The 17,973-nt window shown below is 42.8% G+C and overlaps 1 protein-coding gene across 6 annotated transcripts in view; it reads left to right on the top strand.

Moving 5' to 3' along the window:
* KCNK10 (potassium two pore domain channel subfamily K member 10) overlaps positions 1–17,973 on the top strand; it is a 134,313-nt gene that overhangs the window by 76,516 nt on the left and 39,824 nt on the right. For all 6 annotated transcript variants that reach the window (XM_041757624.1, XM_041757623.1, XM_041757628.1 and 3 more), the window contains exons 3-4: positions 3,669–3,786; positions 15,185–15,345. In XM_041757624.1, coding sequence (XP_041613558.1) covers positions 3,669–3,786; positions 15,185–15,345 — 279 coding nt within the window. The remainder of the gene's footprint in view (positions 1–3,668; positions 3,787–15,184; positions 15,346–17,973) is intronic.

Raw genomic sequence — 17,973 nt, forward strand, 5'->3', positions numbered from 1 at the left:
TCCCATGTGTCAAAGGACACTAGTTTCTCACTTTTTCCTCCTTGTCTTCTTGCTTTTTCAGGGCTTTCACTCTTTATTCTGTTCCTTCCTTCTCAGGGTATAAAATCAGTCTCCATGTTTATTTACCTTTTAATTTAATTTAATTTTTTAAAAAGATTTTATTTATTTGTTTATTTGAGAGAGAGAGAGAGAGAGAGAGAGAGAGCATGAGCAGAAGGAACGGGAGGCAGAGGGAGAGGGAGAAACAGATCCCCTGCTGAGCAAGGAGACTGACATGGGGCTCTCCCGTCCCAGGACCCTGGGATCATGACCTGAGCTGAAGGATGGAGCCATCCAGGCGCCCCTTTAATTTTATTTTAAATGCAGAGCAGTTAAGCTCTCACCAGCTCCAACAGCCAAATGAAGTTTGGTGCCTGCATTTATTTACATGTTTAAGGATGTAGTCTAATTAGAAACAATCCTTCGAGAGGTCTGTCTACCTACATTCTTGGGCAGTGGCTGTCTTCCTCCTCATTTCTGTCTTGAGGTGAGCATGGTGGTGGAGAGAAAGAAGTGCCACGCCTAGAGGGGAGGTCAAAAACCATGGCTTGGACCCAGTCCAGATTTGAATTCTGGCTTCACTTCCTGGCTATGTGGCCTAGGGCAAGTTCCTTGACTTTCCTGAGCCTGGTTCCCTTATCTCTAATGTGGGGATAATATAACTTTCTTACAAATTGCAGAAAGATAAAATGGAGCAACACTTCTAAAGCACCTGGCTGAGCGCAGGAACTCGACAAAATGTTAATTTCCCTCCCCTCTCAACCTCAACTGACAAATGCTTTCCTTGGGGGCTACATATATAAACATTAAGTATTTATAAATTGCATAATTCAAAAAAAAACTTAAAAAGGAATCTTACTCTGGGTGTTTTTGATGAAACAAATAATCATCCCCACTTGTCTTTGCTGCAAATCTGTACTTTTAGGTACAGCTTACGACATTTATGTGCATTTCTCAGCACAGTGAGACTTGATTGAACCCCCCCAACTCTCTATGTAGCTTCAGAGACACTGGAAATATTAGGTATTGATCGTGTGATTTGAACCCAATTAAGTGGCTGAGGCCTAGAGCTGTCCTCAGGGTATTCCTTGCAGGTGGATTTGGCAGAGCTGAATAGGTAACGAGAACATAAGCACTAGTTAAGGCTTGTGCTTTGGTCTGATGGTACTCACACAGCGCAGTGAAAATGGATATTTTGCCAGCAGAAAGGACTTGCCATCTGTCTTCCTCTAGAGCAGAGCAGACCGTAGCCTCTGATGAGTAAGTGATAGTTGTCAATTAGGTCAGTTAGACATGGGCTAAGACAGCTGGTACACATCCCGTGCGGCCGGATTTTAAATCCTGGGGTGCCAGGGTTTATTTTAGAAAGAGCATCCAGTGTGATAGCTCATATTCCTGGGGGCAGGAAAAAAATAAACTTTAACAGAAAAGATTTTTTTTTTCCTATGGCCCAGTCTGTTGCCTGGGGGTCTGCCAAATTGAGTCCACGGCGTGTTTTGGTCTAACCCGTGAACTAAGAATGGCGTTTGCATATTTGAAGCTTTGTAAGTGGAAAAGAAAAGAAAAACATGCAACAGAAATCGTATGTGGCCCACAAAGCCTTAAATATTGACTATCTGGCCCTTGCAGAAAAAGATCGCCAATGCCAAGTCAAGAGAGTTTGAAATATCTGAGGTTAAGGAAGGCAAGAGGTAATGATGATTCACTTTTTTTGGTTAACCTGACTTGTGGCAAACAGTGTGCCTGTCCTAACAAAGCTTCATGGTCGTTGTTCAGGATAAATACAATCACATTTCAGTATTTAATTGTGTCCCGTTATCTCCACGTGGGGTCATCCCAACTTTGTCCAGGGACCAGTATCTCTATTTGTTGTTTCAGAAGTAGCTCATATGTCTGTCACCTCCCTCTAAAGGGCCCACCTGTCATTTCCTCATCACAGCTCACTTGCTTCAGGATTCTTCTACACTGTCCCCTGGCCTGAGAGGAGTCGGCAGGGGCCAGCTCAGAAAGGGCTGCTCACGTATTTTCCACCTTAGTCTGCACAGGCTGAGTCCAGGCGAGGATTTTCAGCTGGGGAGTATGTGATCAAAAACAAATTAAATATACATGGTGCAAAAGTATGAGCTCTGGGAAGCAGGTATCTGTGGGGGCTGCAGTATATGGATTGACCTCCTGGAAGGAGTGAGGCCTGGATTGGACACTGCAGGATAGGCACGATTGGGGAAGGGCATAGGCAAAGTTCCAGAGGTAGAAGGGGGTGTCTCATGGAATGTCCTGCCTCACATTGGAGCTTTTCCAGTATTGCAAAATGAGGTTGGATCATCAGTGTGGCCAATTTATGTGAATTGAAGATGTATGGAATTCCAAATCCCTCAGCCAGTGAGGAGTTATTGTCACTTATTTTAAAAAGAGCAGTGTGTGTGTGTGTGTGTGTGTGTGTGTGTGCTGCAGGGTAAGGGAGCAGGGGTTGTCAAATGACAGTCATGAAATTGGTACTACTTGTTACCCTCTAACTCCATGCTGGGCACTGGGCTGAGGGCATTACACAGACCATCTCATTTAATCCTCAAAACTCTGAAAAAAGGGATCCCTGGGTGGCGCAGAGGTTTGGCGCCTGCCTCTGGCCCAGGGCGCGATCCTGGAGATCCTGGATCGAATCCCACGTCGGGCTCCCGGTGCATGGAGCCTGCTTCTCCCTCCGCCTGTGTCTCTGCCTCTCTCTCTGTGTGACTATCATAAATAGATAGAAATTAAAAAAAAAAAAACTCTGAAAAAAATCCTCAGAACTCTGTGGGGAGAGGTATTATCCCTGGTTTGCAAATGAGAACATTTGCATTTACAGAGGTTAAAATAACTTGTCTTCAGTTCTGAAGTTAATAGTGGGCAGAGCCTTGTTGGTCTGATCCGGAGCCCAAGCTCTCACCTCCTGCCATTCCGAAACAAGCTGGCGTAAAACACTTTAACAAAAACAGAAAAGGGAATAATGAAAAGCAACTGAGAGCCTGCCTTCCAGGAATGACATTTTGGGTGACAATCTTTCTAGACATCTTTCTATGTATATACACAGTGATATGTATGCATTTTGCATAACCCATGCCCAGATTGCCTAAATCCTGTGCCTGCAAATTTCACATAAATGGCACCACACTAAATATCCTAGTTTTCTCCCCCATCCCCCCCTTAAACCACTTTAAAAATTTTCCTAAATGGGCATATGTTGTCACTGCACCCACATTTGTGTAACCAGTCTCCTCTGGATCATTTCAGTTTCTTTTCTTTTTTTTTCTTTTAAGATTTATTTATTTATTTGAGAGAGTGAGAGGGAGAGGGAGAGCATGTGTGAGAGCAGGGGGAAGGTGGGTGTGGAGGGTGGGGGTGGGAGGCGCAGCCGGCTAGACATAAAGAGTCTTGAGCTGACTCCCTGCTGACTGCAGCGCCCAACTCAGGGTTCCAGCTCATGACCCTGAGGTCACGACCTAAGCTGAAACCAAGAGTCAGACACTCAACTAACTGAGCCACTCAGGTGCCCCAATCATTTCAGTTTCTTGAGCAAGGAAAAAATTTGAGAGCTTTTTTTTTTTTTTTAAAGCTTTTTAACTGAATCTCCTGCTTTCTCGCTCTCTTTGCAGCATGCCCTTGACGCTGACAACGCAGGAGTAAGTCCGATAGGAAACTCTTCCAACAACAGCAGTCACTGGGACCTTGGAAGTGCCTTTTTCTTTGCTGGGACTGTCATCACCACCATAGGTATCCGTTCGTTTGCTAATATCTTTTCCTCCGGGGGCCAGCCAGAGAAACAGTGCTGGGTCAACCTTTGGTCCTAGAACCATGGCAGCTTGAGTGTGGAAGGAGGCTCATGGAACACGGTCAGATAACTGTGGTAGTTGTTGTAGTGGCTCTCCCTATAAGGCAAAGCAGACTAAGGGGTTTCACTTCTCAAAATGAGAGGCGAGAGAGCCTCTAGTTTGAAAGGACCTAATGAAATGGTCAGAGTGGAGAATCAAAAGATGGAGTGGCCAGTGGAGCTCAAATTCCCTTTTACAAATTGTACTTTTTACTAAGGTTGCCTATGAAAGAACCCCAGAGTTCTACAAAGTTTGTTACGAATGCAGCCAGTCTGCTCCTCCCCTGTGGTGGCTGGTCCCTACCCTGGGGCAACCACGCTTATCTCTTCTGATTGATTATTTTGATATTCATTTCCTTGTTTTTGTTAGGGATTATTTTTTGACTTCTGATTGTGGAAGGTGAGAAATTACAGTAGTTCCCTCCCCCCCCCCCCACCTCACCCAACCTCATCCACACTTTTGCTCTGTGGTTTCATTCACCCTCGGTCACCTGTGGTCCGGAAGTGGATGATCTCCCTTCTGATGCATCATCAGAAGATGACTAGTGTGGCCTCACGCTAAGTCACAATGCCTGTGTCCTTCACCTCACCCCATCTCATCACGTAGGCCTTCTTTCATCTCACAGCATCACAGGAAGAGGAAGAGCAAGTACGGTACAATACGGTATTTTGAGAGACATTCACGAGACTTTTATGACAGTATATTATCATAATTGTTCTATTTTGTTATTAGCTATTGTTGTTAATCTCTTCCTGTGCCTAATGTGTAAATTAAACTTTATCATAGGGATATATGTATAGGAAAAAACGTGGTATATGTAGGGTTTGGTACCATCGGTGGTTTCAGGCACCATTGGGGGTCTTGAAACATATCCCCTGCAGATAAGGGGGGATGTCTGTAGTTCTCTTTCTTCCTCCCTGCCCCACTGTAGAGGGCTCCCTTCCCATCTTCCTATCTTCCCAATATAGCTTGATTAGATTAACAGTGAATGTTTGCATGATTTTGACCAGGGAAATGCTCTTTATAACTGATCCTGTAATGGTCTCTGATGACTTCTTTCCTACACTGATTTTTGTCTTACTATATCTATGTGTGTCTTTTTTTCTGATTCTTGGAGAGTTTTATATTTTTGTGTTGGGGGTTAACTTCATAATCATACATAAGAAACTTAGTTTCCCTTCTTCAAGTAGTATTTATTAGTTCCCTATCATAGGGGATGACACCTCTTCTTCTCTCCATGCAATTTTAGTTGACACCATCCTTTTAATGATTAAATATGCTTACAGTTCTATTCGGTGATTTGCTCACTTCAAATGGTAACTCTTGGCTCTCAGCTATTACGTATCATGCAATCAGTGAACTTACTCAGCATCTCAACTTCTTTGGCCCTTGGGCTGTCGATGACACTTATATTTGTTTTAGTCATCGTTCCATGGTTACATATTGTCACTGTTCTTCTCTAGTCTTTCTGTGGTTTTGCCCATCATCATTTGCTCAGTGGAAATTCATCTTTAAGTAGTTGCCTTAAGAATGGCTCATGGGAGCAATGTTCCTTGAGTCTTTGCATTGCTCAAAATGGCAGCCTTATTCTCAAGGGGCAGTGTTGCTGGAATCGAAATTCTTTTTTTTTTTTAAGATTTTATTTATTTATTCATGAGAGACACACACATACACACACACACACAGAGGCAGAGACACAGGCAGAGGGAGAAGCAGGCTCTCTGAGGGGCACCCTATGCAGGACACAATCCCTGAGTCCTGGGATTGATCTGGGATCACGATCTGAGCTGAAGGCAGACGCTCAACCACTGAGCCACCCAAGTGCCCCTGGAAATGAAATTCTTGACTCACATTTTCTTTTTGAGAAAGAAAAACACATCTTCTGAGTGATAGCCCACTCTTTTCTGATATCTGTGCTGCCGTGGAGAATCCTGACACCAGCCCAGTTTTACTCCCATTTGTAAATGATTTGACCTTTTTTGTTTGGCTACTCAAAAGGTCATTTATCTTCAGTCTGATAATACTAGTAGGTTTTGTTCCTTTCAGCAAAGTGTTCTTGATTGTCATCTTTAAACATGTTCTCTGCCATATGGTTTGGTTCTGTTCTTTTGGGATTCTGACTGTATGTATATTGTCACTTCTTTGCCTGTCTTCTGTGTTTGCCGTTTTGCCCTTTGCTTCTTTTTAACTCATAACATGTGACTTCCATTTTGTTCATTTTACCTTCTCTATTCCTTTCCTGTTTTTGCACAGTGCCTATTTTGCTGCGTGCTCCTTCCAATTTTATTTTCATTTTTGTGATCATCAGGGGACTTTTTTCCCTTCGTGTTTCTTTCCTGAATTCCATTAGCTCACATTCCATTTTCCCTTGTTATCTTTCTGATTCTTTCCTGATTTCTTGCTTCTGTGCTTTGTGGTTTTACTGTGATGGTTCTTGGGAGTGATTACTTCATAGTTGGTCACACTTTTCATCTGGTTGGGGCAGTATTTTTCTGCTCAGTGTCTTTCATCCATTGGTAAGGTTTGCTGCTCCTTCCACAGTTTTGAAAAAAATAGAAGCTTTATATTTATGCTGGGCCGATTTCCTTTTTAAATTCTTGATACCCAGCAAACTGGATTTGTCTGATCCAGCTATCTGGCAAGTGATTCTGTGGGGCTGGAGAGAGGAGAGCTGGGAAAGGTAGGGTAACCTCCCAGGTAGTGCATTCCCAACTCTCCGCTTTTCTGTTGCCAAAGAGAGAGAGGGTTTCCTGCAAATGTGACCCATCTATGTTATTCGTTATTCTCTGTTTAGTCCTGCCTCTTTAATCTTTCTGGACAAGATCAAGTACAAGGGGGCTTCTGATGCTCTCTCTCTTCACCCTGTTTTTTATACTTGGTGCAAACAAAGATATCTCTTTTGAAGTTCAGAATGAGACCCTTACCTTCATAATTGGATTTTGGCTGGCACTTTCTGGGATTTCCCACTGATGAGGTCTTTCTTCCTTCTCTGTGTCTCCTTTCTTTATTTTTTTTTCCCACGTGGCATCCGTCTCTTTTAGTAATCCTTATACATATGGGGGAAGATATCAATAAGATTCCTTTCCCAGTTCTGCTGAGAGTTTTCTGCCCCTCTACAAAAGTGTAGTCACACTGTAATAAAAATCCTCATTCTAAAGAATGGGAGACACAGCATTGAGAGAGGCCCGCCCCTCTGCCATCGAGGTGGGACAATCTCATCATTAACACCTTTTATGCTCTGTGGGAGGACCTCCCTCATCTGTTGCTCTCTGAGGTGCAGCTATGCCTTCTGGAAGTTTCTTCCCTCTCCATTACCCTTCATGACTCTTATGTGGCTATTGGATAGTGTGCCCTCCTTGGAGGATATACATCTTTGATGATCTATTTCCTATTGGTGCAAGTTTCAGAGGCTGAGGATTGTTTTATTATTTGTTTATTTATTTATTTATTTATTTATTTATTTATTTATTTGAGAGAGAGAAAGAGATAGCCACAGAGATAGTGAGAGAGAGCATGAGTGGGGTGGAGAGGGAGAAGTAGGGAGCCTGACTTGGGGCTCGATCCCAGGACTCTGAGATGATGACCTGTGCTGAAGGCAGATGCTTAACCAGCTGAGCCTCCCAGGTGCCCCTAAGCACTGTTTTAGAGGCACAGGCTTTTGCTGCTGTTTTTAGACCTAGCCTTTAGGACCTGTATTGTTTCTGCATTGGTGTGTTCAAGGATGTTGTATGCAATAAGAAAATTCGGGATGAAAGAGATTTGGCATTTCAGCTCCTAGCAAAGGAAGCAGGGTGGTCTAGAACCATTTGATATAAGGGCAAAAATTGCTATAAAACTCAATGGCACCCAGGAGCATCACTGTAGTGGCTCAGAGAAGACCAGTGTTGGGTTAAATTGTGCTCATCAGTCTGGTTACTAAGATGGAGAAATGTATTATGCATTTTAGGAGGGTTTATAGTAAAATAATTAAAACCAAGGAAGTCTGGGCCACTTCAAGAGGTGCATTTTGGAAAATGCACTCCAGTACCCAGTGTTGGATCCATGAGACATTAGTATATGTTAAAGAAGACAGAAAAAGGAAAATCCTAATTTTCTTGGTTTATAAAATGGTTAAATCAGTGATCTGTAGGATGCACTTTAAAAAACTATAGCTATGTTGGAATGCACACTGATGTTATTTATTGTGTCAACTTGTTAGGATCTCAGGGGCTTGGTTTATTCATGACCTTATATGATGGGAAGTGGTGGTTCCATCTGCCTAATGAGAAATATTTGATACGTAACATTCTCTGCCCTTTTTAATGTGTGTATGCTGGAATCTTTGAGTTTGTGTAAATCGCTCTTAGTCCTTGGTTTCTGCTGCTTGGTGTCCATACTCTTATACACCCTCGTCTCCTGATAATAGGTTCCTGAGTGGTCCCCTTCCGTATGCTTGGCCTCTAGGTCTCAGGGAATGAATCACCTTTTCTAGACCAAGAAATCTAGTGCTTTGCATGTGTCTGGTCACAGTTCTTGGTTTAGAGGTGGATGTGAGATCTAGATTAGGCCAAAAAGAAACCCATTTCCTGGGCTTTTGCTTACCCTTTGGAGGAAGTGACTTCCTCTCTTTCTCCCTGGAGGTAAATCTGGAAAGCGATAGGCCCAAGATGCTGCAGTCATGTTTTTGGCTAGAATTCAGATAAACTAAAGAAGCAGCAGAAGAAAAGCAGAGTGATAAATGGGGTTCTGCTAACATCTTTTGAACTTTGGGTGAAGCTACCCTCGAAGTGTTAAGAAATAAATGTTAAATCCCTTATTTACTGGGGGCAGTGCATTTCTGTTTTTAAGCTAGACTGCATTGGGTTTTCTGTTACCTAAAACTGAAAAAATCTTAAGTAATACACATTAATGGGTCAGAGATCACAGAAGGTCCGTAAGTGTCCTCTGGCCTCAATGGCCTGTGTCTGACCCTGCTGGCAAATGCAGTTTCAGGGGGTATCCCCCACCTTCTTTGGACCACTCACTCTTGATGTCTTCAGCAGAACATCCTATAGGATGAGGCTCTGGGTTCAGGTATCTTTGTCCTAGCTGCCTGGTAGGCTCTATTGCCACTGTTGTGGGAGGCAGGACACTATGTCTTTTCTATGCATGGGATGAAGACCCTTCCTCAAAATCTGAAGGGAAGGTGCTAAACAGGAAACTACTATGAAACAAGCATACAAACAAAAACCAAACAAACAAACCCAGCCCAAATTACAAGTCCACTTTAGTATCTTTATTATCATGGCTCAGTATTATTGCTAGAGACTGGGTCCTTGTTCTGTTCAACGGATAAAAGCATTATTTTCTCTCTCACTCTCTCTTTCTCTTAATTGAAAAATAATGCAGTGTAAATTTTAACTCTAGAGTGAAGGATCTTTGTAAAATCATACAGTTAGAGAATTCTAAATAAAAACTGAGCACAATGATGGTAAGAATAATGAGGGAAAGAAAAACTGTGGGTTTTTTTTCCAATTATTTGGTGGTAAATTCATTCATCATATGTGGTAAAAAGGTTATAAGAAAACTCAGAGCCCATGAATTCTTCAGATTCTTGAGAAATTTTCCACTATTTAGGAGTTAAGCAGTGAGATGGCTGGAGCAGAGGAGCTGTCTTTTCATTACTTATAAAATATCCAAACATTAGCCTGCTTACTAGAGTTCCTATAATTTGTGACATAATACTGTAAACATTTCCCTGTATTACTAAGATTATTTGAAAAACATAATTTTAATTGGGTTCCATTGGATATACTACCCATACCATAGTCACATGGTTGGAGGCTTAAGTTGTTTTTATTTTGTGACAGTGTAATACCTCAGTGAAAATCTTTGTGTGTCAAGTGTGGTCTTCATCTCTGGTTGTTTCCTTAAGGGGATCCCCAAGGAATTGTGGTGTCAAAGGACATGGACTTTTTAAAGGCTTGGCAAATTGCTTTCCAGAAAGACTCTCATGAGCCGCCTGAGGTTATGTACTTCTCAGACACAAGAAATATGTGTTCATTATTTAGAATGTGTATAGAGAGGTCTTAGGAATAACAGTCTTTTCTGAAAAACAGTGATATGACTCAGGATCAGAGGTCCCTTTTATCTGAAAGTATCAAAGTACTTCTTTTTGAACAAGGTTTTTTATGTTCACATATACAAGAAGGCTTACAAATATGTAACAACAGGGAATATATTAAGGCACTTCTCCAAACTAGGAGCCATGTCAGAGGAAGACTAGACTCTGTTCAGTCTTTGCTTGTCCCCTTTCTCAGTAACTAATTCTGATGTAGGATAGTCCTGTTCTTGACTGTTGACTGCTGGTGGGTCCCCAGCAACGAGGGTTTCTAAGCTGGAGGAGTGATGCTCACTCCTTTGTTCAGATGCTTTCCCACAAACCATTATTTGTGGAAGGGCAGCAAATGATGGCATTCTTACCAACAGCTATGGAATGCTGGTAGATTTTAGTCTTCAAGGCATTTTTGGATTGAGTCACTTGACTTTATTCATATCAGAGAGAGCCCCTGGTCAGGTCCCAGATAGTAGCTAGTCACTGTCACTTGCCCAGTGAGTGGCCTTAATTAAGAGTTGTACCTGCCAAAGTACCTTTGCAGCTGTTTCTACTTATGCAGCACCTGAACTGGATGCTAACCTGTGGCTTTGGAAATAGCAGTCATTGCAGCTAACATTTACTGAGTCTTACTAGGTGCCAGGCACTGGGTTCCACATTATTATCTCACTTAGTCTCTCATTAAGCATATCCAGTAGGTATTATTCTTTGCCTTAGTTTACTGATGAGAAGACTGAGGCTCTAAGATGTCAAGTAACCTGGCCAATATCTCATAGCTAGTAAGCAGTGGAGCCTGACTTCCTTCACCAGGATCAGCTACATAATGTGTAGGGCCCAGTGCAAAATGAAAATGCGGTCCCTTGCTAAAAAAACGATTAAGAACATCAAAATGGCAATAGCAGATCCATCAACCAAGTATGGGGCCCTTCTTAGTGTGGGTGCACAGATTGCATCCCCTGAAAGCCACTTTAGCACCCATAGATGTTCTGATTCTAGAATGCACACTCTTCACCAAATAACAGGGTTGAATAGCACATGGTTTGGCAAAGATTTGACTTTGGCATGTGAATAGCAAATTGAAGTGTTACACGTGAGCTACTCAGACAGCCTTCTTTAAACATCAGCTTTCTCTACCAAAAGGGCCCAGCACTGTTTTCTGGCTAGAGGTGAATGCAACTAAGCCCTGCCTTGGTCCACCTTTTTGTAACAGATGGTCCTTGCTGGGCTGGTCATCTGCCAAAAGTCGCTCTTCAGACTTCTTTTGCTTTCCTTAAAGCTAGTTCTTTTTCTTTTCTTTTCTTTTCTTTTCTTTTCTTTTCTTTTCTTTTCTTTTCTTTTCTTTTCTTCTTTTCTTCTTTCTTTTCTTTTCTTTTTTCTTTTTTCTTTTTTTTTAAGGATTTTATTCATTTATTCATGAGAAACACAGAGAGAGGCAGAGACACAGGCAGAGGGAGAAGCTGGCTCCCTGTGGGGAGCCTGATGCGGAACTTGATCCTGGTACCCTGGGATCATGCCCTGAGCCAAAGGTGGATGCTCGGGGCAGCCCGGGTGGCTCAGCAGTTTAGTGCCTGCCTTCAGCCCAGGATGTGATCCTGGAGCCCGGAGATCAAGTCCCACATTGGGCTCCCTGCATGGAGCCGGCTTCTCCCTCTGCTTGTGCCTCTGCCTCTCTCTCTGTCTCTCATGAATAATAAATAAAATCTTTAAAAAATGAAAAACAAAAAGACAAAGATGGATGCTCAACTACTGAGTCACCAAGGTGTCCCCCTTAAAGCCAATTCTAATGTCCTGGACTAGTTCTCCCTGACCAATTGCCTCTCTTGCTGCCATGTCACCTCATCTCATTTCCCAGATGTTGCTGACCAAGCTGCACCAAGAGATGCCATACCCCAAACGCAGCGCTGGGCCCCTCCAACCCACTGAGCCGGTCCCAGTGACAGACATTCTTTCCCTTGTCCTAGCACTGTGGGAGAAAGGGGAGTTTCTGGAGGGAAGACGGGAACCAACCCTCTGTTTTCTCTTGGGGCTTAGTTTTCCTGGAGACGTATTGTTCAGAATTGATCCCTTCCTACAGAAACCCCGGGCAAGATGATAATTGCTAATACTTACTGAGTGCTTACTTTGTGTCATGATTTACATGTATTTAATCTCCACAGGCAACTCGTACTTTGCATGTAACTCATTTCCTCTTTTTTTTTTTTTTTAAAGATTTATTTATCTATTTTAGGGGCAAGAGAGGGGCAGAGGGAGAGGGAAAGAGAGAATCACAGGCAGACTCCATGCTGAGTGTGGAGCCTGACACGGGGCTTGATCCCATGGGCCCGAGGTCACGCCCTGAGCTGAAACCAAGAGTCAGGTACCTCTCCAACTGAGCCACCAAGGCTCTCCTTGTTTCATCTTTAATAGTTGCAAGGCAGATACTGTCAGTAGCCCCATCTCAGAAGAGGAAAGTGAAGCAGAAAGATTAGGGAAATCCTTAAGATCTGAGAGTCAGGAAGTAGAAGTGTCAGAACAGGACGCTCTATAGTCTCTAATCTTGAGCCTATATAACCATCACTCCCTACTTCAAAGTTCTGCTAAGGATTCTGGAAGGATGGGCAGGGCAGGCAGTCTAACAGACCCAGTAAAGTAGAACCAAAAATCCAGGAATGTGGCCCTCCATTGCCTCAGAGCAAAGCTCCAGAATGTTGAAAGTCTAGAATTATAGGGTTGAGGGCTCCACTGAACAGCTTTTCCATATAGTTCATCAGAGGCAAGGGACACACACACATACACACACACACATGGGTGTACACACATACAGTGCACAAACACAATGTTTCTCAAGAATGGGAATTACCATATGTCCAGTAAGAAGTGATGGCCTTAAATATATTTAAGGGCTTCTTTGAATATCAGTGGATATTACTTCACTGGGGTCCTTACCCAAGAACTTTGCTTTAACTGTAGTTTAGTGTTCTACTCTGTGAAACACTGAATAAATAAGGAGCCAATGGTAATAATAATACTGCTAGTAATAGTACCACTTTGCATTGCTATGGTACTTTACAGTTCACTTATTTTTCCACATTATTCTTGAACCCCTCTCACACTGGGATTTGCAGAGGCTAAGTGAGCCTGGGGACAACCAGGCAGAATGAGGTGGAATTGGATTAGGAGCCTCTGCCTTCTCACTTCCTTGTCATGCTCTTTGGATGATACCAGAAAGTTCCCTGAACACAGTCCTTAGTCAGGCAGTGGGGCATATCCTCACCAAAAGCTGGGGGAAGAGTATGCACCTCTTGTCTGGGCTAATAAGATGCCTATTCAGCAGGCTCAAAGCCTCAATTTGTTTGCCTGTGCTGTTGTCTACAATATGCTTCTTTCTGAGATACTGAGACTAAAGAAAACCCACATTCTCTGACAGTGATTGGGCAACTCTGAGACAGTCGAGCAAGAGTCATAAATGTTTCTGCAGGTTCCCATCGATCTGTGTGAAGCGAAGCTGTGTAGGCACATTTATCCCCTTTTCAGTGTAAATTGGATTATTCTAGAGGGGAACACTTAGAAAAATGGTTTTGCCAAGTCTCTGAAAGCACCTGGAAAATAGTTCCAGGAGCCTTTTTTTTTTTTTTTTTCAGTATTAAAGTGGAAATGGTGATGAGTAAAAGGAACGCAAGATGAGGAAGGCTTGCCTGAACACTCATTTGAGAAATGGAAACTATAATTTAGATAATTCATGATAAAAGGTTTCAATGAGTCTGACAAGAAAATTGAAAAGGAAAATAGCCAGGTGACTCATCACCCAAAGGCAGACAGCAGCCGTGAGTTCTCTAGGTTCATGGAGGGTGCAGAATGGGGCAGCGCTAACATTGTCCCTGGCTGTGCTGCGTCACTAACATGCCCACAGCCACCAACCCAGTAACTCACCCACTGCATGGATTTAGAAACAGACTCCCTGACTCCACGAGTTACCTAATATGAGATAATAGGTGACTATCCAGATGCTGGGTAGCATAACATTGCAATATTCATTGGCGGGAAACTAAATATCAAGAAATTTAGATTCTCATCTTTCTCTAAATTGTACTAATACCATGGCCTTTTCCTCCCAGCACTACTTTTCTTAGCCCCATCCATATAGAGGAAGCCCGGTGCTCACTATACATAAGTTGCTTCCATAATCGCAGAATTCTTAAGAATGCAGGTGTTGGTGTTTTCAAGCACTATTTGAAATACATATGATAGACATGGGTATAAAAAGATTCTTTTATATTCAAATGTCCATTCCTCCAATAAACATGTGTTTAGGACCTGATAGACCTTGATGAAAGAAGCAGGTGGGAGGAGAGGCAGGACCCAGAGGTAATGCAAAGTTCCCAGTAGAGAGAAAGAGAGCCAAGTAGAGCTAAACATCACTGTCAGTGCAGGAAGAGGCACAGTCTTCCTTCCCTTTCTACTGTTTTCAGGCTTCTCAGGGTAGGGCAGTATGAGCCATGAGTCCTTTCTGAATTTGTGCTAGACCATAGATCCTACCTAATGTTGATCACCCATCACCCTATGGAGCCAAATGTTGAAGACAGTAAGTCTGTCAAGTGGAAGGGATGCTCATGGGATGAGACTGTAAAGGACAAGCTCTTTTCCAATTAAAAAAATGGCAACGGTGAACCTTCCTTGGGTGTTCAGGTCTCCCTGAACCACACCTGTCCGAGATATTTGGTGTTTCTGAAATGAATGATACAGGTTTTCAACAGCAATGCAATTCTGGGTGATAACAAATTTCCTAAAATATAATCTAATTATACACGTTAAGATCCAGGAAGCCTGGATCTCCTTAAAACTGTTTTCAGGGGTCAGCCCGGGTGGCTCAGCGGTTTAGTGCCGTCTTCAGTCCAGGGCATGATCCTGGAGTCCCGGGATCAAGTCCCATGTCAGGCTCCCTGCATGGAGCCTGCTTCTCCCTCCGCCTGTGTCTCTGCCTCTCTCTCTCTCTCTCTCTCTCTCTGTTTCTCATGAATAAATAAATAAAATCTTAAAAAAAAAAAAACTTTTCAGGGAGAGAATGGAAAGAAGCAATGGAACAGTGTTCTGAATGTTAGAGGCCCTTTAATGATGCTCTACTCCCTGAAGCTCATGCAGTAGGCGAGTACAGAAACCCTTCAAGAAATCTGCAGATTCTCTGGTTCAGCTCTCTGATTTCTCTCCCACCTTACCACTCTCCCTCTCTCTTTTTACTGTTTCTCACCAGGGTATGGGAATATTGCTCCAAGCACTGAAGGAGGCAAAATATTTTGTATTTTATATGCCATCTTTGGAATTCCACTCTTTGGTTTCTTATTGGCTGGAATTGGAGACCAACTTGGAACCATCTTTGGGAAGAGCATTGCAAGAGTGGAGAAGGTCTTTCGAGTGAGTACTGCATCTACTTAAACCCTCACCTCTGTGATCTAACTGGCTTTTTAGCCTGATGGGATCCAGAAGGAATGATCAGGGTATTATCATATCATTGTTACTTTTAGTGGAAGGGTTTAATGTTATAATTGTATTTTTTTATTTTGGCCAGTGGTAGTCACAGGTACTGTGCCTAAACTCCCTTCTCTTTAGCAATTTACCTCTTTACAGTGGTATTTCTGGAATCACAACACAAGAGGGTTAGCTACACATTTGCCAAAACTAGATTTTTCTGAAGATGGGAGGCATACTCAGTTCCAGCTCCAAGATGGAAGTTGGGTTTCTAAGTGTATTTGCGATAAAGTAGAGAAGTAAATCCATTTGTTTTGTTATCGGAAATTCTTCATTCCTTTTTATTTCCAACTCCAGTATCTTAGGCTGATCCTAGCTTCTGAGACCTCTTCCAGAAGCCTGCCTTGTCCAGATACTGAGTCATACCTTGTATCTGTCTCTTTATGGCCCCACCCTCTGTCCTCTCACTTCTGAGTGCTCTCTCAGGAATAGTACACTGATGTACTAATTTATACTGAGATGTTGATGATGATTACCAATATCTTGGTGGGTTTTTCTTCCTGAGAATACTTACCTTTATTTACTAAAGATGGCATTCCTGGCCTCAATGACAGGCTTGTGGAGCAGAAGTGATTGGCTTGGGGTTCCCAATGCCCTTTAAGGAACACGTATTCATATGATTTCACAGAAAACTTGTTTGACTCATATGTCACATTGGTTCTGTTCTCTTTTTCATTATTGACCTACTTCTCGATTCTTTCAAACCTTCTTTAGGGAGTTGTTTCTGAGGATGACTTAATATTTAAAAACGACAACTTGAGACCCTTTTAGAATCTAGGAATATGGCCACAGAGAGATCAGTGGTGAGTTCTAAAGCTGCACTTGCTTTTTCTCTCTGAGACAAGAAATCACGACTTCTCTTTAGAAGAAGGCAAGGGAGCTGCCAAGTGAGCGGTTTCAGGTTTGTTAGAGTGGAAGAACAGGGCAGGAGAACTGACTTAGAGCCACCTTTTAGGAGCTTAGTGATCCTGGGTGAAGCCGGCCTCAGTTTACTCATCGGTGAAAGAGGAGGATAGAATTCAAATCCACTTTAGAACGTTTTGGTGATGATTAAATGAAATAATGTATGGAAGAGAGCTTGGCACAGGGCCAGATATGAAGAGTGCAGATCTGCTGTGTATCTGTCTTCCAAAAGAAGCCCTTATTAATAGCTGAGCCACCCATCCAGGTTTCATCTGAGGAGCTCAGCGGTGCATGGATTTTCCTGGAATGTCCCACAACCTTTGCTCCCAGGTGCTGGCTTGGCCAGCTGGCTCTTTAGAGCATGAACTTGGGCTCAGTGGTCACCATGGAAACCGTCAGAGCTCAGCTTCTCTGCTTCTCAGATGTTCAGGTCTCCTGAAACTGGACATGGCAACCTGTCTCCAAGAGCCATTTGGAACTTCTCAGAGGTACCCTTTTAGCCACTGCCTCCTGGCCCCCTCCAAGTTAGAGAGAAGTGAGTCTGGTGGGTTGAACACGCAGAAGAACAGGATTCAAATGGGGAAATGGCTGATCTGGCATTTTTATTTTTATGTAGCTTCTCTAGATCTCAGTTTCCTTATTTGTAGAAAGAAAGGATTGCACTAAAAGCTTTTGAAATTCCCCCTTAGGGGAAAAAAATTCATTACTGTATTCTAAATGAAGGAAGAGATTGCTATCATTGTGACCACATCTGCTCCTGAACTGGGGGACTTAGTTTCCCCTAATGAATTTCGAACTGTCAGTGGGGAGTACTAGTCTCCTTACCTTAAAGCTGCCTCTCAGATGGATGGTTCAAAGGACTCTGGGACAGAGCCTTAAAAACCTTGCATTTCATTTTTATGCTGATGGCGCACTCAGTTCCTTGCAGCGCCATCAAAGACTGGGAGTCTTTTAGGAAGGAAACAGCAGTATATTATCGAATTGGCAGCACACGATGTATGCATTTGCAGAACATTGGAGGTGGTGTTGGAAGGGGTGATGGAGTTCCAGGAGGAGTATGAGCACTCTCCCTGAATACACAAACAACCCCTTCTGCACTTCGCTGGCTGCCTGTAGCTTTGGTGGAAAATCTCAAAGCTCTTTGCCATTCATTTAAACTACATCTCAAAGGCCAGCTCCTCTTAGGTGATTATTTGAAAAATTGAAAATTTCATAAATCGACAAAGTGGGGGTTGTGGATTTCTAGTTCCCGGAGGGAAGATACATTCCACCTCCCCATTCAAAGATTAAGTCTTTTTCTTCATCTGCTATGTTTTCTTTCCACTGTAGGGGAGAGGGAATTTTTAGTGGAGTAAAGATAAAATATGAAATAAGCCTTCTGGGTGCCCGTATTCTGAGATGACATGATTTGGGTCCTTCTACCACATGCCAGGGCGGAGACTCATTTTAAAGAGTTGCTGGAGGTTAATGTATTATTTAGGAATGCTTTTGGCTGTAGAGTAATATAGTATCTGCTTATTGGGGTTTATATTGGATGAATAAATAAAACCTTCCCCCCCCCATTTTTTCCATTTTTCCCTTCCGAAATCAGAACTAATTGAGAAATAGACA

This window comes from Vulpes lagopus, chromosome 6 (genome assembly GCF_018345385.1).
Source record: "Vulpes lagopus strain Blue_001 chromosome 6, ASM1834538v1, whole genome shotgun sequence".
In the NCBI taxonomy this organism is placed as follows: Eukaryota; Metazoa; Chordata; class Mammalia; order Carnivora; family Canidae; genus Vulpes; species Vulpes lagopus.